At 36.3% G+C, this 19,832-nt stretch overlaps 1 protein-coding gene across 2 annotated transcripts in view; it reads right to left on the reverse strand.

The window, feature by feature from the left end:
* Nucleotides 1–14,727, reverse strand: part of LOC109094914 (contactin-associated protein-like 4) — a 135,688-nt gene extending 120,961 nt beyond the window's left edge. For both annotated transcript variants that reach the window (XM_042733301.1, XM_042733299.1), the window contains exon 1: nt 14,586–14,727. In XM_042733301.1, the coding sequence (XP_042589235.1) occupies nt 14,586–14,670 (85 nt within the window). In that variant the 5' untranslated portion in view covers nt 14,671–14,727. The remainder of the gene's footprint in view (nt 1–14,585) is intronic.
* Between the last annotated feature and the right edge of the window lie 5,105 nt (nt 14,728–19,832).

The raw sequence follows: 19,832 nt of genomic DNA on the forward strand, positions 1-19,832 counted from the left end.
TTCAAATAAATACTATTAATATTATTTAATTAGATATATTGGCTTTTATTTTGATTTAGATTTAAGATGTTTAGACTGTACCATTTAACAGACTATAATACATTTTAAAAATAATTTTTAAAAAAATTACATTTTATGTTTAGATTTAGCTGAAAAGCTATTAAATAGATGATAATACATTTTAGAATACATTTTACAATTGAATTTTAAATAAATTTAATTACTATTTAATATACACTGCATATACTGTATCTATATTGTGTGTGTGTGTGTGTGTATATATATATATATATATATATATATATATATATATATATATATATATATAGACATCACATTAATAATAAAAATTTTATATTCTGCTGAAAAGCCATTAAATAACATTAATTAAATATAGTGCATATTTAAACAGCATCATATTTACAGTAAAATATTTGCTCAATTCAGTGTCAATAAACTGCTTACTTTATATTGAATGACAACAAGCCCCACTAAGAGGGGTCAATGTGTTAAACTGCAAATAAAAGTTTAAAAACTCAAATAAAAGTTTGAGTAAAAATTTACTTTAGAAAATAAATGCAACTGGAAAATAAATAAATAATTGAGTGTGACAACTAGCCCCAGCATTCCCGTTGTAGATTAAAAGATGCTTGATGTTTGATTATTTAGTACTTCATGTAGTTCTTCAGATCAGTTTTTTGGTTTGTCTGATCTTCAAAGCTCCAGACTGTTTTTTCTAAAAACCTAGAGAGAATGAGAAGTTCTTTGTGGAGCATCAAAGGTTCTCCAGTGACATCAGGCTGGTTCTAAATAGAACACATATTTTTTAAATGTATCATTTCTAAAAGCTGCAGTGCGAGTGGAACATAACGCTCATGTTCTGGTCCTCCAGGGATGTGTTTCATCTCGTTCTGTTTTATCTGCATACTAAGGAGCAGCGACTCCTCAGATCATGCTGTTTGATTCTTGCAGGGGTCTGTAAGCTTGAGAAGCCCTTATTATAAATGATAATCCCTGACAGGAGGATCTGTGTGATGAATGTTGAGATCCTTAATGGACGGACACCCTCGGAGGGAAAATCACATTAAACATAAATTTTCTTGACATGCATGTTGTAATTGCTTGTTTTAACTGCTAATGAGCTGCTGTCATGAAGGCCAGTGATATACGAGTCCTCATCTGAGCGAGTGACATCAGCAGCGTAGTAAACATGAGTCAGACGCTCCGCTGGGAGCCAGACTCGCAATGAAATTCAGCTAACTTTGCTGGCTGTAAGCAAATAAACAAACAAACAATACACTAATGCATATTGGAGCACGGCTGTATTCCCAATGAATACAATGTGTGCGCCCAACCAAATTACACTTTGAGCTTCAGGTGCACGTCCAAACGATCAAATACACACAAAATATGTCAAAATGGCCGGCTTTGAGAGAATTTTCTTTAAACACAGTTTATGTTAAGTGGACGAGAACAGCTGGGACAAAATCCGATGTGTGTCAATATACTGTCTTAAAGTGACAGACTGGGGCTTGGGCCAATGTTAATCAAACAACAAAATGCAAAGAGAAAATCACTCACAGCTCTTAATCTGAATAACGTTATAGCTTTAATAAGCATGAAAAACTAGAAAACTATGCAGTGTTCATTTACATTTGATTACTTTTAGATTTCTTTTGTAGGCTATTACTTACCTGAACAGTAATGTTAGTAGACCTTCATGGAAAAATGAAAGCACTGTTTATTTCATTTCATTTGTATATTTGTTTTATTGTATTTGTCAATTTGTTTTGTTTGTTCATGTTCTCACTGTATCTTATCTTATGTATATTTTTAGTGTTTTATATACATAAGATACAGTAAGATTCAAATTTTATAGCAACGGTGTATAATATATATATATATATATATATATATTATATATATATATATATAGATGATATATATATATATATATATATACCGTTGCTATAAAATTAGAAGGACACAATTCCCTAGAATATCATTATATGCTTTAGCATTAAGATTTGTCCTCATGGAAATGACTATAAGTAGTCAAACCTGTTCATTAGAACAGTTGCAATACTTTTGTCCATATAGTATATTTAAATAAGGCAATATTATTATTTATGTTTATGTAAAAACAATATGAGCTTCATATTTATGTAAAAATGTAAAAAAATAAAATAAAAAAATAAATAAAAATAAAACAAATAAAGAAAATTGTGTTTATATTTATGTTCACAATAACTAAATATCTTTATTTATATTTGTGTACATAATACAAATAGAAAATCCAAAAAAACATATTTGAATAAAAATATATTTATATTTATGTAGGAAACCATATGAAATGCATATTTATGTAAAAAAAAACATGCTAATATGTACAGATTATTTTTATATTTAGGCCTATGTAAATAAAAACAAATAAATAAGTGTATTAAATAAATAAATAATATGTTCTTTATATGTAAAAAAAAATGAGAAAATCTTCTAGAAAAACATAATAACAGCAATAATAAATGTATTATTATTATTATTATTATGTAATAAAGAAAAAAAACTGTTTTGGTGGGTCTTATTAAATAATCAATCAGGAAGTTGTTATAAAATCACAGCTGATAATCACAACACTTGAAATGAAAGGACAAGTCAAGTGCATTGTGGGATACAGAATTGCACACAGTGTGGGCAGGCTGTAGTTGCAGAGAATGCAGTTGATCATTCAGCTTTTCTATGCATACAGAAAATCTGCATACTATATACACAATATATATTAACAGACATACTGAAAGCCACAAAACTCTTGATATCATGGAGTCTTTCAACCACTTGAGCAACATCAGAACGCAAAACCACAGGCAGATAACAATTTACGAAGTGCTTATTTGCGGGCCGGATCTGTGTGTGTGTAGATAGCAGGCAGGTCGAGCCGTGTCACTAACACCATTCCCCTCCATTACCGACAACTAATCACTTTCACTGCGCTCACGGGGGAAAGCCACATTCAGATGCCCGACGCCGAACTACTGGAGAACTCGGATGCCTCAAGGGTGAAAAATATCTGATTAGCTGCTTTCTTCATGGGTGAAAAGGTGCACGCTTCTCCTTTGACCTAGTTTGCTGGCAGGTCACTCTGTGTTTCCACCCCGCCACAGGGGAAGCACTGAAGAGTGAAATGAAATACGCCTGTAGAATGTGACACGGCTCGGGAGTCGCTCCTCCTGCAGCGTCCCGCTGTCGATTTTGTTGTGTTTTATCTGTTCTCCTTCAAGGGCACGTCTGTGAGAGTCTATTTATTAGCCAGAGTTTGAGGCTGCTGATATAAAACATGGAGCACATTTAAAGGAATAGTTCACCCAAACTGAAAACTCTGAGTTTATTTACTCGCTCCGGTCCCACATGCTGTTATCTTGTTCTGTGAGACGCCACAGGAGTTTTTTTTTAAGGAAATTTATGACATACAACAACAAATCATTATGACAATGACTGTCAAGCTCCAAAAAACACCATAAAGAATAATTTACTCACACAAAACTGTCTATACAACATACAATAACACATACAATATACATATGCATTTATTGTTTTATACCTTATGAGGTATTTTATATATGCATATATACACTATATTGCCAAAAGTACCGGGACACCCCATTCTAATGAACAGGTTTGACTATTTTTGTAATTTCCATGAGTACTAATCTTAATGTTTAAGCATATAATGATATTCTAGGGAATTGTGTGCTTCTAATTTTATAGTTTGCACAGCACCCTTTTCTATTCTAACATGACAATGCAAGAGGAAATGACTGATTGAGTCAGCGTGGAAGAACTTGACTGGTCTGCAGAAACCCAGTTGAACACCTCTGGTGTGACTTTAGATGCAGATCTTGAGCTACAAACTCATCAACAAACACCAATGACTTGTGCATATTGATACAGTCGTTTTAGACACTTCCAAAACTGTTGCAGCAGAGAAGGAAATGCAATTTTTAAATACATGAGTTATGTTTCTATCTTTGTTGCCACAGTTTTGAGAGTGCCTTATTCTGTTCTAAAGAAGGGGGTGTCCCAATACGTTTGCCCATATAGTGTATGTACAAGTCATTAGTGTTTGTTGATAAGTTTTTGGCTTTCTGAAGACCAGTCAAGTTCTTCCACAATGACTGAATCAATCATTTCTTTTTGAACCTTGCATTATACAGAGGCATTGTCATGTTAGAATAGAAAAGGGTCCTATCCAAACTGCTGCTCTAAAATTAGAAGCACACAATTGGATGATTGTCTATGTGAATATCTTTTAAAATGTAGTTGATTGCTGTGATCAAAGCTGAATTTTCAGCATCATTACTGCAGTCTTCAGTGTCACATGATCCTTCAGAAATCATTGCAATATGCTGATTTGCTGCTCAAGAAACATATACAATATTTTGTGGAAATCATGATACATTTTATTTTTTGGGATTCTATTTTGAATAGAAAGTTCAAAAGAACAGCATTTATTTGAAATAGAAATATTTTGTAACATTTTAAATGTCTTTACTCTAACTTTTGAACAATTTATTGCATTCTTCCTGAACAAAAATTCTTAATTTCTTAAAAAAATATATAAGGTGTTCTAAGGTGTTCAGTTATTTTCAGGGAAATGCACAGCAACAGTAGCTAACTGACCACATTACATGTTCATATCACCTCGCCAAATGATTTCAGTTATTTCAAAGATTAATATGGCTTACAACAGCAAAAGAACCAAAACCCTTCACCTTGCATGTGCATTATTTTCTAATTATTCAATGGATCATCGTCAATTATTCCTTTGATGTCTTTTTTCAAAATTCCTCAAAAATTCACCTTCTGTTCTCGAATAAGATAAGCGAAAAGACAGATTTGACATTTTTGGTTGAACTATCCCCTTAAAATGTTTAGAAGTGCACAGAAAAGAAATGACATTTCCTTTCAAATGTACTCGACACTGTCCGCTAAAGAAATATTTGAGCAAATGCAGTATATTCTGTAGACAAAATATGGCTCAGGATGATGAATTCTCTGGGCTGTATCACCTATCAGCCGTGGCAGGTGTGTGAGATGAATGTGCTTTGGTGTTTGAGCCTTGAGAGTTATTCGGCCTCGAGTCTCTGACAGCTGCGGCGTAATTTCCTGACAATTTTGTGCTTAAATACTGCGGCCCGTATTAATAAATGCAAAAGCATGAGGAGCAGGCAAGAGTTCAATGAGAAAAAAAAAACACACACACACAACTGCCACTAGTGTGTAACCTTGACTCCATAATGTTCCCATTCACCGTTTGACTTTCTATTCACACATTTTCATAACTGACAGTAAAGAAGATGTATGAGGGTGATTTGTTCTCGGCTTCGCCCCATGCCGACGTCCAGGCTCTTTGAGACCATGAATCATAATGGACAACGTGATTTGCGGGGAAATACGGAGTGCATTCACAGCAAATTGATCTTATGCTGAGAGTTTATGTCTCGTTCCATACAAACAACTGGTAGACTTGATAAACGATAAATCCTGATGAGGCTGAGACCTCACAATGGGAGTATACAAACCATATTTCCACATATAGTTACTGTTAGGCTAAGTGATGGTCAATCAGCACAAACTGGAACCTACTAAAAAAGATTCTTGTAAATAAAAATTATTAGAGTTTTCAGTTTTTCTACTTTAGAGTTTTAAATTTCATTAAAAATTGAATTGCCATTCCTTTGTAATCAGCATTGCTTTAGTATTATAGATTAAATATTTTAAATTAGTTTATCATTCTTGTATTTTTCTGTTTTTCTTTTTAATTATTGCTAAGATATTTTTAGTAATTTGGTTCTGTTTTTGTCCTTTTTATTTGGTGTAGGTCTTTTTAAACATGTATATACAGTTTTTATATATGTATTACAGTTTTAGTTATTCTAGTACAACGAGTAAAATAAAAAGTATAAATAAATAAAATAAAATTCCAGTTAACATATTTTTTCAAGCAATATTTTTTTTATGGTTTAGTTTTAGTTCACTTTAACAACCCTGGTAATTATTTGTGATAATTAGCAATTTCTGAGTGAAAAGAAAATATATATATATTTTTTTATTTATTTTATTTTTTTCTCAGTGAAACCAGCAAACAAAACCAAAGAGCATATTAAAAAAACATACAGACAGAAATAATCACAGAAAAATTGATTTTTGTTGAATCATTTAATAACCATAATATCTTTTTTAGCGTTTTCCAAAACTGCTAATAAAGATCTATATTTAATCATTATCATGTCATTTTAGATGACAACTATATAAACATAAAAAATGTGGATTTAACTGGGTTTTACAGTCTGATGGAATAGGAGAATGTTTTAAATGTCTCAAAAAGATGTTTTTATCCTCTAGTTCTTAAGAAACTAGTTTGTTTTAGAAACAAACCAAAGAGCCAAAGATCGTCTCGACAAAAATGTTCAAATAATGTTCCATAATGTTTCTGAGCGGCCTAAAATCAATTTTTTTAAATGTTTAAAAAAAATTATTGGTCATAACATTAAGGGATTTTGCAAACATTCTGGGAATGTTCTCTAAACATTCTGAATCAAATAACATTTAAAAAATGTTAGATAAATATCCAACTAAAACAATGTATAAATTATGTAGGCTATAAATAAAATTTTCAGAACATTATTAAAGAACAGATAACTCTGAACGAACATTCTATTAAAACGAAGAATGTTTGTTTATAACTTTGAGAGAACTTTACCAGAACAATCTGAAGATCTTTAAAGCTTCCCCTAAAAATAATGATCTCTAGTCAATTATCGTGTCATTTATATATATATTTTGCAACTTTTGAAACATGTGAAATGTGCACACTTCACCTTTAAAGACGAGGTTTATCCCTCATGTTATCATTCATCAGCACTACCCACTTCCCAACATCTAGAGGAACTGAAATGCAGCCAAACTCCATCCCTCGCTTGCCATCTCCTTTCTTCCTGCTCTTTAATTGATTCTGTTGGCCATTTTTAGCAAGACACGATGACATACTTCACAATTATGACTAAGCATCCACGACACTCTGGTGGCAACTCAGTTTTATCATAAAGCGCACGACACCGCCAAGAGTAAGCAGCCACACAGTCATGATTAAATTGAACACTTCAATGCCTCCGGACCAGCTTTCGGCAATGATAAACGACCTGGAAGTAAAGATAACATAGTAGAGGATGTCAGTCTTTCTGACCCGAGATCAGATAGGGAAAGTCTCCTGATATGCTTAGTGCAGACACTGAGTGTTTAGACGTGATTGGCAGGTGGATTTTGAGCCAACAAACCAGCCCCGGATCTCACCAGTCTGGCTCGGTGCTGAATATAATTGCCTTGGCAGAATAAACAGCCTGGGCATAATGTGAAAAAAATACTGCTGCACTACTCTGTTAATTCACTGGCCGCTGTATTTGTCATCTGTATTAGTAACAGGCACATTTCTGGGCCTATTACTATTACAAATAGGTAAACAAAGGCCGAGTGTCAAAAAAGAAATACTATCACACCACACGAGAGCTTATACACTGTTAAATAAAGGATCGAAACGTGTTTTACAGCCTGATGAAGCACAAGAACCTTTATGCTCAGAAAGAGCTTTTTAATCTCCAGTTCTTCAGAATAAAATGATTTTTGAGAACAAGGAAACCAAAAAGCGAATCTGAAGAACCTAAGAAACATTAAAAAAAGTTTTCATCTCCTAGAAACCAAAGAGTACTTAAAAAAACCTCATACAGCCATACAAGAAGGTAATTAAAAAAACATCTTTAAATGTTCTCCTGAACTTCTAAAAATAAACCTTGATTATTGTCATGTCTTTCATTTATTATACATTTTATATAAATGCAATTCCAATGTGTAAATGTATCAGCATAACAACACTGTCTACATGCCAATTACAGAAAAGGCACAATGATAAAGAAAAATGCATAGAAGAAAAAGCACAAAATATTGTAACTATGACAATGAATTTAATGTAAATAGAATGCAATGAGAACTATATTGATTTGGAAGGCAATAAATAAATATAAACAATATAAATATAAATAATAAATACTAATTATTTTTATAATTTTGATGTCACACTTACGCTTACATCCGCATGTAAACATGTTGTCAGCATGTAAGTTTATACAATATTAGTTCAATAAAGTTCAAATTACGTAACATTTTAGACACAATATTGACTGTTTTTGCTCAATTTCACTGACGAAAATAGTTCCAAACATACTGCAGAACTGTTGTGTCTCCGAGTAACGTGGTGTTTCGTTACTGAATGACTCCTTTGTTTTTGAGCAAATCGATTGATTCAGTAACCCATTCATTAAAACACACTTGCCTTGATTCTGAATGAATCAGCTGTTTTAACTAATAGGTTGAATGAATGTCTAAATGACTCACTCACTAAAACAGTAATTTGCTGCCACCTATTGGTGGTTTGGTTTCATATTTAAAAGTTTCAGCATTTTTCCCAACATTTCATTGAATGTTTAAAAATTATTTAAAACATTAATCAAAGGCACTTTGTTAGCAATGACCTTTTGCAAGTTCACGATACTGGTTCATATGCGGTGCTTGTTTTGTTGGATTTAAGTGCAGCATTCGATACAATTGATCATAGTATTCTGTTACATCAGTTGAAAAAGTTGGTGTTCAGGGTGTCGCTATGCAATGGTTGGCCTCTTATCTCAAAGACAGAACCTTCTTAGTGAGCATTGGGAAGTTTTCTTCTTCGTCGGCTGCTTTGTCATGTGGTGTGCCCCAAGTGTCCATTTTAGGCCTTCTTCTTTTTTCACTTTACATGCTTCCCTTCGACATTTTTAAGAAATGTAAGATTTCCTACCACTGCTATGCTGTCGATACACAGTTCTATCTTCCAGAAAAAACTGACAGCAGTGACTCTTTGGATGTGCTCTACGACTGTTTTGAGGAGATAAAATGTTGGATGGCTAATAATCTTTTGATTATTCTTGAAAATTCTGATTTTAGGCCACTCTAGGACTTCATCTGTTTTTAATTTAGCGTCTCTCTCTGCCAGTGTTCAACCCTATGTAAGAAATCTTGGGGTTACATTTGATTCGTTACTCAAGTTTGAGAAACAAATTAGCACAGTGGTAAAGGGCAGCTTCTTCCATCTGAAATCAATTGCTAAACTAAAACAGTTTTTGCCCCACAAAGATTTGGAGACTGTAATCCATGCTTTCATAACATCACACCTGGATTACTGTAATTCCCTTTACTGTGGCCTGCCTCAAACGGCAATTTCTCGTCTGCAAATTGTCCAAAATGCTGCAGCGAGGCTTCTTACCATCACAAAAAAGAGTGACCACATTACTCCAATTTTAGCATCTTTACATTGGCTTCCTGTAAAGTTTAGAACTGATTTTAAAATAGCTGTCTTTGTGTACAAGGCTTTATCTGGTCTTGCAACAAAAAATACATTGGTGGTGTTCTTATTATTTATTATTTTCTAAGAGAGCTTTTGTGTATTGTTCTGATTTTGTTTTATGTGCCACGTTTTGTTTGTGAAACTAAGGGTGGTCAGGCTTTTAGGCTTTTTGAGTTTTATATTCTTTTGTTTTGTTTGGTTGTAAATGTGAAACTTGCTCCTTCACTAGCCAGTTTTAAGTCTGTTCTCAAATCTTATTTGTTTACTCTGGATTTTGATTAATATCAGTTTAAGGTTTTTATGTCAGTTTGCTCTGATTCTATTTTAATGTATTTATTTTTCATATGATGCATGTTTCCTGTTATGCTTTTTATATACTGTGTTTTGTTGTACAGCACTTTGACACAACTCTGTTGCTTTTAAATGTTCTATAGAAATACATTTTGAAATGCCTTGACTTTCCTGCAGTGGAAAGGTGGAGTTTGTTGATAATTATTTTGTTTGAATGATAACAGCTCTACAGTTTCTTAATATTCTAACTGAATTAATTGAAACAATGTAAGAATTTGATGTGAAAGATGACACATTTAATAAAATTGGAATAGGCAAAAATCGGTATCGGCACTACAATCGGTGCATCTCTGTGATAAAGTTTATATTCAAATTTTAAATAAAAATAGTAATGTAATATGGTTATTTTTGAAAAACATACTCCACTTTTTTGTTCTTTAGGACGACATCTATGATCTGGTGCTTCAAGAAGCCCAAAAACCCAAACACTGATCTGAAGAAATTTGGTTCTGGGAATCTGAAGAATGAAACATGAAACAGCTGTTGTCATCTCCAAAGAAACAAACAACTCAAGAGCCTCAAACAGGCCACAATACCTTGGTGAAAAGAACCATTAAAGAGCCTTTATGCTTAAGTGTGTGCTCCAGTATAAAAAATACACAAGCGAGCCCCCGAGTCCATTTTGAAAATCGAGATAAATCTACCTTGGAGGTTAAAAGAAAAATATAAGTGATTTCAGAAATGAAGCTTTTGTTGATGGCTCTTTAGGGCACAGGGACTTCAACATGAAGAGTAAAAGTAGGTCATTGGATGTAAACAGGCCTGTGTGGACTCCCAGCACACATGTAAGATCAGCCCAGTGCACTTCCTGCAGAGGAACCAGCTGAGCCCAGCACGGCTTTGACTGCGGCCTGATTCTGCGTCTCTCACAAACAGGATATTTCAGGCTTGTGCTTTATGGAGCTAATAGTGGCGGCCATATAGATAAAGCTGAACAAACTGTACAAAAACCCAGTTTCTGAAAAAGTGATCAGATGCATACCATGAAACAGGTGGAAAAACACCACAGATGCACATACCAGAAGATCACAGAAACTTGAGGGAGAACTCACCCTAGCAACCACCCAGAAAACCCTGACAACCACATAGCAACATGCTAAAAGCAATTAGAACACCTTGACAATGACCCTAGCATCATAGTTTCTGAACAAAATAAATAAATATTCTTTTCAAATTGTATTATTAGATACACATATAATTACAGTAATAAAAATAAATAAATGTAAATATATAAACAAATCAAAGCATCTAAAAATAGTTTAATATTCAGTTATCATCCTGTTAAAAATTTCAAATGTATCTACATAACCACATCATCTACATGTCAATCATGGAATAATTACATGCATTGTTACTATAAGAAAAAGCAAAAAATATTGTTACTTTTTAAATTAATGGAATGTAAAACTGAAAACTAATACATTAAAAGACATAAGTGTAAAACTGATATGTATATATTTATACTGATTCTGTGTGCAAACTCTATGTATATCAGTCTCACCATAGCAACAACATAGCAACATTCAAAAAACAAAAAACAAAAAAACAATTAGAACATCCTACCAACACCCTGGCATCACAGTTCTTCAAAAAATTAATGAATGAATGAATGAATAAATGAATGAATGAACAAACAAACAAACGAACGAACGAACGAAAAAAAAAATCAATATCACTATTCTATAACAAACTGCATCATAAGATGCAAGGTTTGGCCACTACTGTATGTATGTATGTGTGTGTGTGTATATATACAGTATCTACGCTATCTACTCCATCTATCTATCTTCACAGAAACTTGAAGCAAGACTCATCCTAGCAACCACATAGCAACATGCTAAAATGATTCTAACAATCAGATCACCCTAACAACGAACCTAGCAACACAGCTTCTTCTTCAAAAAAAGTCAAATCTATCCACCTTTTTCCTCAACACGGAAGTAAGCCTATGGGTGAGACTTCCGTTTCATTAGCCGCTTTAGGTAAATAACGAGGAGAATAACAACGTGCAGTAAATGGTAAAACTGTTTGCAGTACAAAACAGTGTGTTCTCAATTAATATAACAGATTAAAATAATATGATAGGACACATCAATTGTCAATATCAAGCAGTAAAACGAACTGTTTTGTACATCCAAAAATAGCTGGACACAAATGAGACCAGAAGCTAGACCCATAGAATTTACAAATGGCGGCGCCCATTTTTATGTCAGGAAAAAGGTGGATACCACCAACAAAAATGCACCAAGGAAATACCAAGTTTTTTTGGGTACCATGATATGTTTTGAAGTGTCTTGGAGTGGAGATATCATTACTGTAGCATGATGCACCACAGCACTCGAGCGTAAGGTATGTCTGGCCACCAGCGCACACTTATTTCTAATGCATCCTCAATCTGTGCAGACAGAAGAGCAGAATTCAGCATCCATCACCCCAGATATTGTATCCTGGAGTGCTGCGTACTGTGCAGAGCCAGGGGCTTACAAAGTTCATAACCATCTGTTTCAATTACAACACATATGCATCTCATTACCAACACCCACGAGCTCAGAGCATGACGTCAGCGTTGTCCTCTGGAGCGACGTGAGCGTTTATGGTGACGGCCGTCACTCTGTGTTAGACTGCATCGGAGTAATTCCCCATGATCCACTCTGGTAAAGCTCATTCTGATGTATTCCTCCATTCCAGATTCAACATCCGTGACCAAATTCTGCTGAAAGCCTCAAAATAAATGCTGCTGAAGTCAGTCACCTCAGTCATAGTCCATTCACTGACCGTCAGATGCAAACCGCATGCAAACATGCAACCAAACATGACTGATTGACTTTATGCAACTCACACCAGTTTAGAGACGTACCAGTTCACCTAGAGAACAAAAACCCATTTGATGCAGTTCAGAGAAAGAACTAGTCACTGCATCTCCAAAAGACTGACAGGTTAACTAGATATAACCATGAGAAAGCTCATTTTGGATGGACAGTAATACTGCTCACACACATATTTCTGCTCATTTTATTGACGTTTTTCACCAAGCAACATTACTGTGCACTTATTTCAACAGGTTTCTACATCGGTCGATTATGGACCCTTTTCACAGACTGTGATGATATATCTAGCAAAGTTTTTCTTTTATTTTCATTTTAATGCACATAACACTATATCTTGTAATATATTACATCAGCAATATGTTTTTATTATGTTGCTGTGTGTGTTTCTAATGCAACTGCTGGAAAGCGATGGCAAATTTCACATTGTTCTCTCTTTTGACCTACATAATCAATCTTTCCTTACATGCATACAAATTTTTTTAATTGTTTTTTTTATTTATTTTGCTATTACACACACACACACACACACACACACATATTTTATTATATTATTATATATATTATATTATATTAATCACGATTAATCGTTTGACAGTACCAATATATACATTTATATATATATATATATATATATATATATATATATATATATGTGTGTGTGTGTGTGTGTGTGTGTGTGTGTGTGTGTGTGTTTATATATATATATATATATATATATATTGCGCAAAGTCATAGAAACACTATTGAGGATTTTTCTTTTGCTATTAGTGCAAAAGGAAATGCAAGAAAAATGCAAGAAAAATATAATATTTGTTGTAGTATTTTCCCTGATAGAAGTTTACCAACTATGTTGATTTCTGCTTTGGAAATGTGAAAAGTGTCCATAGTTGTTCAGATAAATCCACCCCTAAACGCCGCTAAAGACCGTCAGTCAGAAAGACTGTTCCTGTGTAATACCAGATACAAGCTCAATGTAATAAAGCGACACTCAATAAAAGCTTTCGGTCCAGAAACCTGCACCCTCACATCCTGACCAACTAAAAACTGCCCAAAACCCGCAAACCAGAGCAGCCTGAGCGGAAATCCATCATAGGCTTGTCTTTAAGATGTTTTTTTTCTCTCTCTCTCTCAGCAGAGAAGTATTTTATTTCGGGCTGGAGGAGACAATTCAGTAGCTATAGTAGATCTGCAGCGCGTCGGACGTCAACTAAGCCGCGTCGCGTCAAGTGTCGAACGCGCGATCGCGTTTTGTGGCGTCAAACGAAATATAAGACACCTTTAAGTAGTTCATACGCGTTAATAATTCATTATTAATACAGCTCTTTAACGTTTTGTTAATATGTTAAGCTATTAATGCCTATTAAATAGCCTACTGTAAATAATATCGATATTATTATGAAATATTACTATGAATAAACTCACAGTCGTTATTGTGATGATAATTAATCCACTATTTGACACGAAGGATTAAAACACACGACATTAAACAGTGCGAGTGTTTCTCCCGTCGCCACAAACCGCTGCGGCGCATCCGAATCACTGAAATACATGAGTTAGTGTGTACCACAGTAATAGACACTTACATCAAGACAAAACCGCTCATTCCGAGACTATCTGAAATAAAAATCACACAACAGATATTCCGGATCATAGGTATAAACTCGATCAAACCCATTCGATGCGTAAAACACCTTCACGTTATCTGTTGCACTGATGAATCAGTTACCCTCTCAAACTGCCATACTATACATTAATACATCACCCAAACATAATATAATAAACTACATCAACTAAAATCATTAAACGACATCAGGTTATTTAGTCGTTTAATATCCGGTTGGCACAAAGCAAAGTTCCTCCTCAACTTAACGGCCGTTATTCCAGTAAGAGGACCGCGCGCGGACACAAACCCAACAGAAAAGTCGTTATTCGCCTCAGATTACCGCGAATAATATAAATAACTTGATACTCGCCTTTGCTGACGGAGACTGCGATGAAGTAAAAGATGAGATACAGCGGTAAAACCATTCCAATAGTGTGTGAGCCCCGCAGATCCATGATGCGCGACTGATGCTGGAATGAGACTGACTCTCCTCAGCGCGAGACTCTGGGCGCGAGCGCGTGTGTGCGTGCGTACGCGTGTATGTGCGTGCGTGTGTGTGTGTTCTGCTCTCAGTGGCTCTTTCACGCCATCCTGCTGCTGAAAACATCTGAATACAGTCTGCATGAAACACACACTCGCACACACACACACACACACACACACACACACACACAAACACACACGTTTGTGAAAAGTGGGGACATCCCATAGGCGTAATGGTTTTTATTCTGTACAAACTGTATATTCTATCGCCCTACACCAACCCTACACCTAACCCTACCCCTTACAGGAAACTTTGTGCATTTTTACTTTCTCAAAAAAACTCATTCCGTATGGTTTATAAGCGTTTTGAAAAATGGGGACATGGGTTATGTCCTCATAAGTCACCCTCTCCTTGTAATACCTGTGTCATAGCCTTGCCATTATACAAAGTTGTGTCCTGATATGTCACAAAAACACGCACACAGTTACAGTTGTATATCCGTTTTATTTATTTTACTTTCAGTTCGAATTGGAATTTCAAATTCACTTGTAATTTCTCATTGGCGCGTTTAGTTTGAATATTAAAGTGATGTCTGACAGTATTGCAGATTCTCTTTATAACCTGAGATTAAATTAAAGCCGCAGCAGGTTTGCGCACCTTGTGCATCTCTCTCTCTCTCTCTCTCTCTCTCTCTCTCTCTCTCTCTCTCTCTCTCTCTCTCTCTCTCTGTGTGTGTGTGTGTGTGTGCGCGCGTGTGCGTGTGTATAAAACTAAATTAGCTTTCAAGAATTTGTCATTTTTTCCAGTATTAATTAAAAACGTTATTTGTCAGATTTTTTTTTTTTTTGTAATAGCTACTGATTTTTGAAATGTCACATAAAGAAAATATTTATTTACTCTTTTATGTTAATATTTCTCTATATGAAGTTCCCTAAAATAATGTTGCTGTATGTCAAATAAATGCTGCTTGTGTTAGTTGTTTTGACAGTCTTGAGCTTTATATAATAGATTAATTACTGATTATTTAAAATGACAGAAAAGTGTATTAAATTCATTATATAAAAATCATTAAAAAACTTATGTTAATACTTCTCTTTATAAAGTTCTCTAAAATGATGTGGTGGGATAGTTGCCGTATGATAGATAAATGCTGGTGGTGGTGTTAATTGTTTTGACAGTCTTAAACTTAATGACTTCTTTTCCAGAAAATTTTTTATATTAATACTGAATGTTTAAAAATGCCACAAATAGAAAATTGTCACACCTCTTGACTGTTTGTGTGTTTTTCTCCCCATGTGCTTCCTGTGACCCAGTTTCTCCCTTGTTGGATTGTTCATTTAGTTCAGGTGTGTCTTGTAATTACCCGTTACCCCATGTTTTTAAGTCCCAGTCTGTGCTGTCTGTCTCTGTTGGGTCTATAAACGTCATGTTCGTGTCTCACAGCCATTCCTAATGTGGATTACCCCCTTGTTTTAGATTTATTAAAGACTGTTTCTCTGATCCACGTCTCCGCCTTTCTCTCCGACACAGAGTGTGACAGAAGACCTAACCTGAAAAGAAGTTTAATTGCTTGTTTCCCTCTGTTTGATTTCTTTTTTTTGAACAGTGTTTTTGTTTCCCGTGTTTTCCCCATGGATCCCCTCACCACTTTGCTCGTCTCCCTAGCCCATAAGGACCTGCCCCTGGTGGAGTATGTAGTTGAGTTCAGCCAGCTCACCATTCTAACGGTGTTCGACAATGCTGCGCTTGACTCACCGTTCTGAATCGGGGCAAACTACCACTGCCCCGTCGACCTCCCACTGGACTGAGCTGGAGGGAAGCTATCATCCGGTGTCTGGAGAACATCTATACCCGATCCATAGCACAGCCAGACCCAGAGCCTAGCCCACCATCACCCTGCTGTGCGGAGCTCAAGCCCGAGCCCACCGCTGACAGAGACCGAACAAGGCCGACGAGCTATCACCACATGGAGCGACAGTGCTGAGGACTGCCGCAGAGCCTAAGCTGCAAGTAACGTCAGACCAGGTGCAAGAGGCAGCTACAATGCCCGCCACAAGGGAAAGAGCCATGGAAAGCGAGAACGCAGAGAGGAGCTCTGCCCCCTCCACTATGGCTGAGGGTGAGCTTAATGAGGAAATGGGACTGAGGAATGCTGAAGGGGATCCCGAATCGGACTTATATGCTGACCTGCCCCCTCTCCTCCCTTCTTTGCGGACCTTTCTGTCAGTCCTGTTACCCTGTCCAGCCCAGTAAGACACTCTGTTCCAGAGTTAAGCCCGCCGGCCACTCCACTGTCAAGCCCACTGGCCGATTTACTCCCAAGCCCTATGATGACAGCAGCAATCTCTTAGGAGGAAGAACACACATTTTGGCTCTATCCCCTGACCAGAGTCGAGAGATGGCTCGAGCCCCTGACCAGAGTCGAGAGAGGGCTTCTGTCCCCGAGTCCAGCCCAGAGAGGGCTCCTGTACCCACGTCCAGCCCAGAGAGGGCTCCTGTACCCACGTCCAGCACAGAGAGGGCTCCTGTACCCACGTCCAGCACAGAGAGGGCTGCGATTCACACATATGGCACAGGGAGGGTCACAGATCCCGAGTCTAGCTCAAGGAGGGCTCCTGTTTTTATTTCCCGCCCCGGGAAGGCTCCTGTTTCCACATCCAGCCCAGAGAGGGCTGCGGTTCCCACGTATGGCCCAGGGAGGACCTCAGTTCCCAAGTTAAGCCCAGAGAGGGCTCCTGTTCCTGAATACGGCCCAGAGACGGCTTCAATTCCTTAGATTGTGCCAGAGAGGCCTCCTGTTCCCAAGTTCAGTCCTGAGAGGGTTTGTGTCCCTGAATCCAACACAGAGAGGGCTTCTGTTCCCAAGTTTGGGCCAGGGTGGTTCCCAACCGTCCCTCCCTCTGTTGGTTCTACGGCGCGAGGACGCCCGTTCTGGGAGGGGAGTGATATGTCACACCTCTGGACTGTATGTTTTGTATGTTTTTCTCCTCATGTGCTCCCTGTGACCCACTGCAGAGGGTTGTGAAAACTGCCCAATGCATCACAGGGACACCACTTTCTGCTATTGAGGACATCCAGAGAAAACGCTGTCTACGACGAGCTCACACATTCTTAAGGACTCCTCTCACCCTGACCATAGACTGTTTAACCTCCTGCCCTCTGGGAGGCGCTTCAGGAGCCTCCAGACAAGAACCAGCAGACTCAGGAACAGCTTTTTCCCTACAGCTACCCCCCCCCCCACACACACCCATCTTCATCACTACGTCTGGTTTACCAACAAACAAACAAAAAAAAACTGTTCACTTGTTATTACTTGCACTACTGTCTGTTCATCCAGAATACTGAGTAATCTTTTTGCACACTGGAATATTTTTCTATGCACTTTTTTACTGTCCATTGCACAAGTGTAAATGATGTTCATAGTTTCTGCTTATAATGTACATACACTTATTACATAATCCATCTGTATAGTATGTTCATAGTACACCTATCTGTATATCATGGTGATAGTATTTAAAAATCTGTAAATTAGGTTCATAGTACTACTTTATCTATATATTTATTGTACATTTGTAACATATTGTAGACACTGTATATCCTGTACTTACTGCTTATTGCACTTTTGGTTAGATGCTAACTGTATTTCGTTGCCTTGTACCTTACATGTAAAATGACAATAAAGTTGAATCTAATCTAATCCAACCTTAATAATTTAACTTATATTAAAGTTATTTTTTTCTCCCTGTAAAATTATCTAAAATAATGTGGTGGCATTGTGTGTTGCTGGATGATAAATAAATTCTGCCTGTGTTAATTGTTTTGACATTCTTGAACTTAATATAGTTTTGGAATATGATGAACATCTAGTCATTAAAAATAACAATAAAAAGCATAATTAATCAGATTTAATGGTGTAATCATGTATGTTTTATCACAATATCTTTCATTAAGTATTCCTTGTCAATCCAATTCATCATCCTGTGTGTTGTGGTCGAATCGATTAAAATTCACACTAATGAACTAAAATGAGCAGATTCTTAAATTGTGAATTTCGCTCAAGTATTGCAAGAGTACATGCACCCAATTAATCTGTTAGTAATTGGATTGAAAAGGCTTCATCTAAATGCCTTAATCTGCCTGACTGAGCTTAATCTGAATGACATTTTGATCCGATTGAAAGGGATAATAATCAAGTCAATAGGACAATAAACTAAGCATGTAAATATTGGAATCTGATTTTGAATTTTCAAATAAAAATTGTGATGCATATGTTTACCAGAGCTTTTCATAATCAGATCTCTATTTGCATACTTACTATGAATGTGCAGGTAGCAGCGGTTTCAGATGTTTGTTTGCTTTATATGCCGGTCAGACGCTCTCGCCCTGTGTAAGTGGGCGGTTCTTGGCTAGAATAAGCTGCAAGGTGAACCAGACATTCATGCTGAAGTCTGACACTACAGGAGATATACAGTAGTCTAATCCATTAGAGTCACACTGATTAAATTCCCAATATAAAGCCTCATTAATGATGATAAAAACATTGTTCTTTCACTAGCATGTCAGTGTGCAAGCATTAAAACAATGTTGTGTTTCACTGCACCCAGTTAACCCATGTACTCTACTGTACCTGTTTCAATAGGCAGATGAACAGCTGAGCGCTGATCATATGATTTATAATAACAGAGTTGTGGAGCTAATCAACATCAGAACTGCTAAGAATGAGGTGAAGCATCTCATCAGCCGCAGTACACACACACACACACACACACACACACACACACACACACACACACACACACACACACACACACACACACACACACACACACACACACACACACTCTTACACAGCGGGGACAGGGTAACTTTAAAAGAATAAATCACACAAAAAATGTTTCCTGGGGAACACAAAAGGAGACATTTGAATTATGCAGCTCTTTTCTGTACAAAAACAATTCAGTGACCATATCTGTCAAGCTCCAAAAATGAAAAAAAAAAAAAAAAAAAACAGTGAAAGCATCATAACAGAAGTAACTCATATGGAAAGCCATTTCCACAAGAGAATATATATATTATATATAGATACATCTTGAAGTTCTTTTTTTTTTCTCTCCAGCACACAGTTTTGGCCGC

Source organism: Cyprinus carpio, chromosome B10 (genome assembly GCF_018340385.1).
Source record: "Cyprinus carpio isolate SPL01 chromosome B10, ASM1834038v1, whole genome shotgun sequence".
NCBI classification, from domain to species: domain Eukaryota; kingdom Metazoa; phylum Chordata; class Actinopteri; order Cypriniformes; family Cyprinidae; genus Cyprinus; species Cyprinus carpio.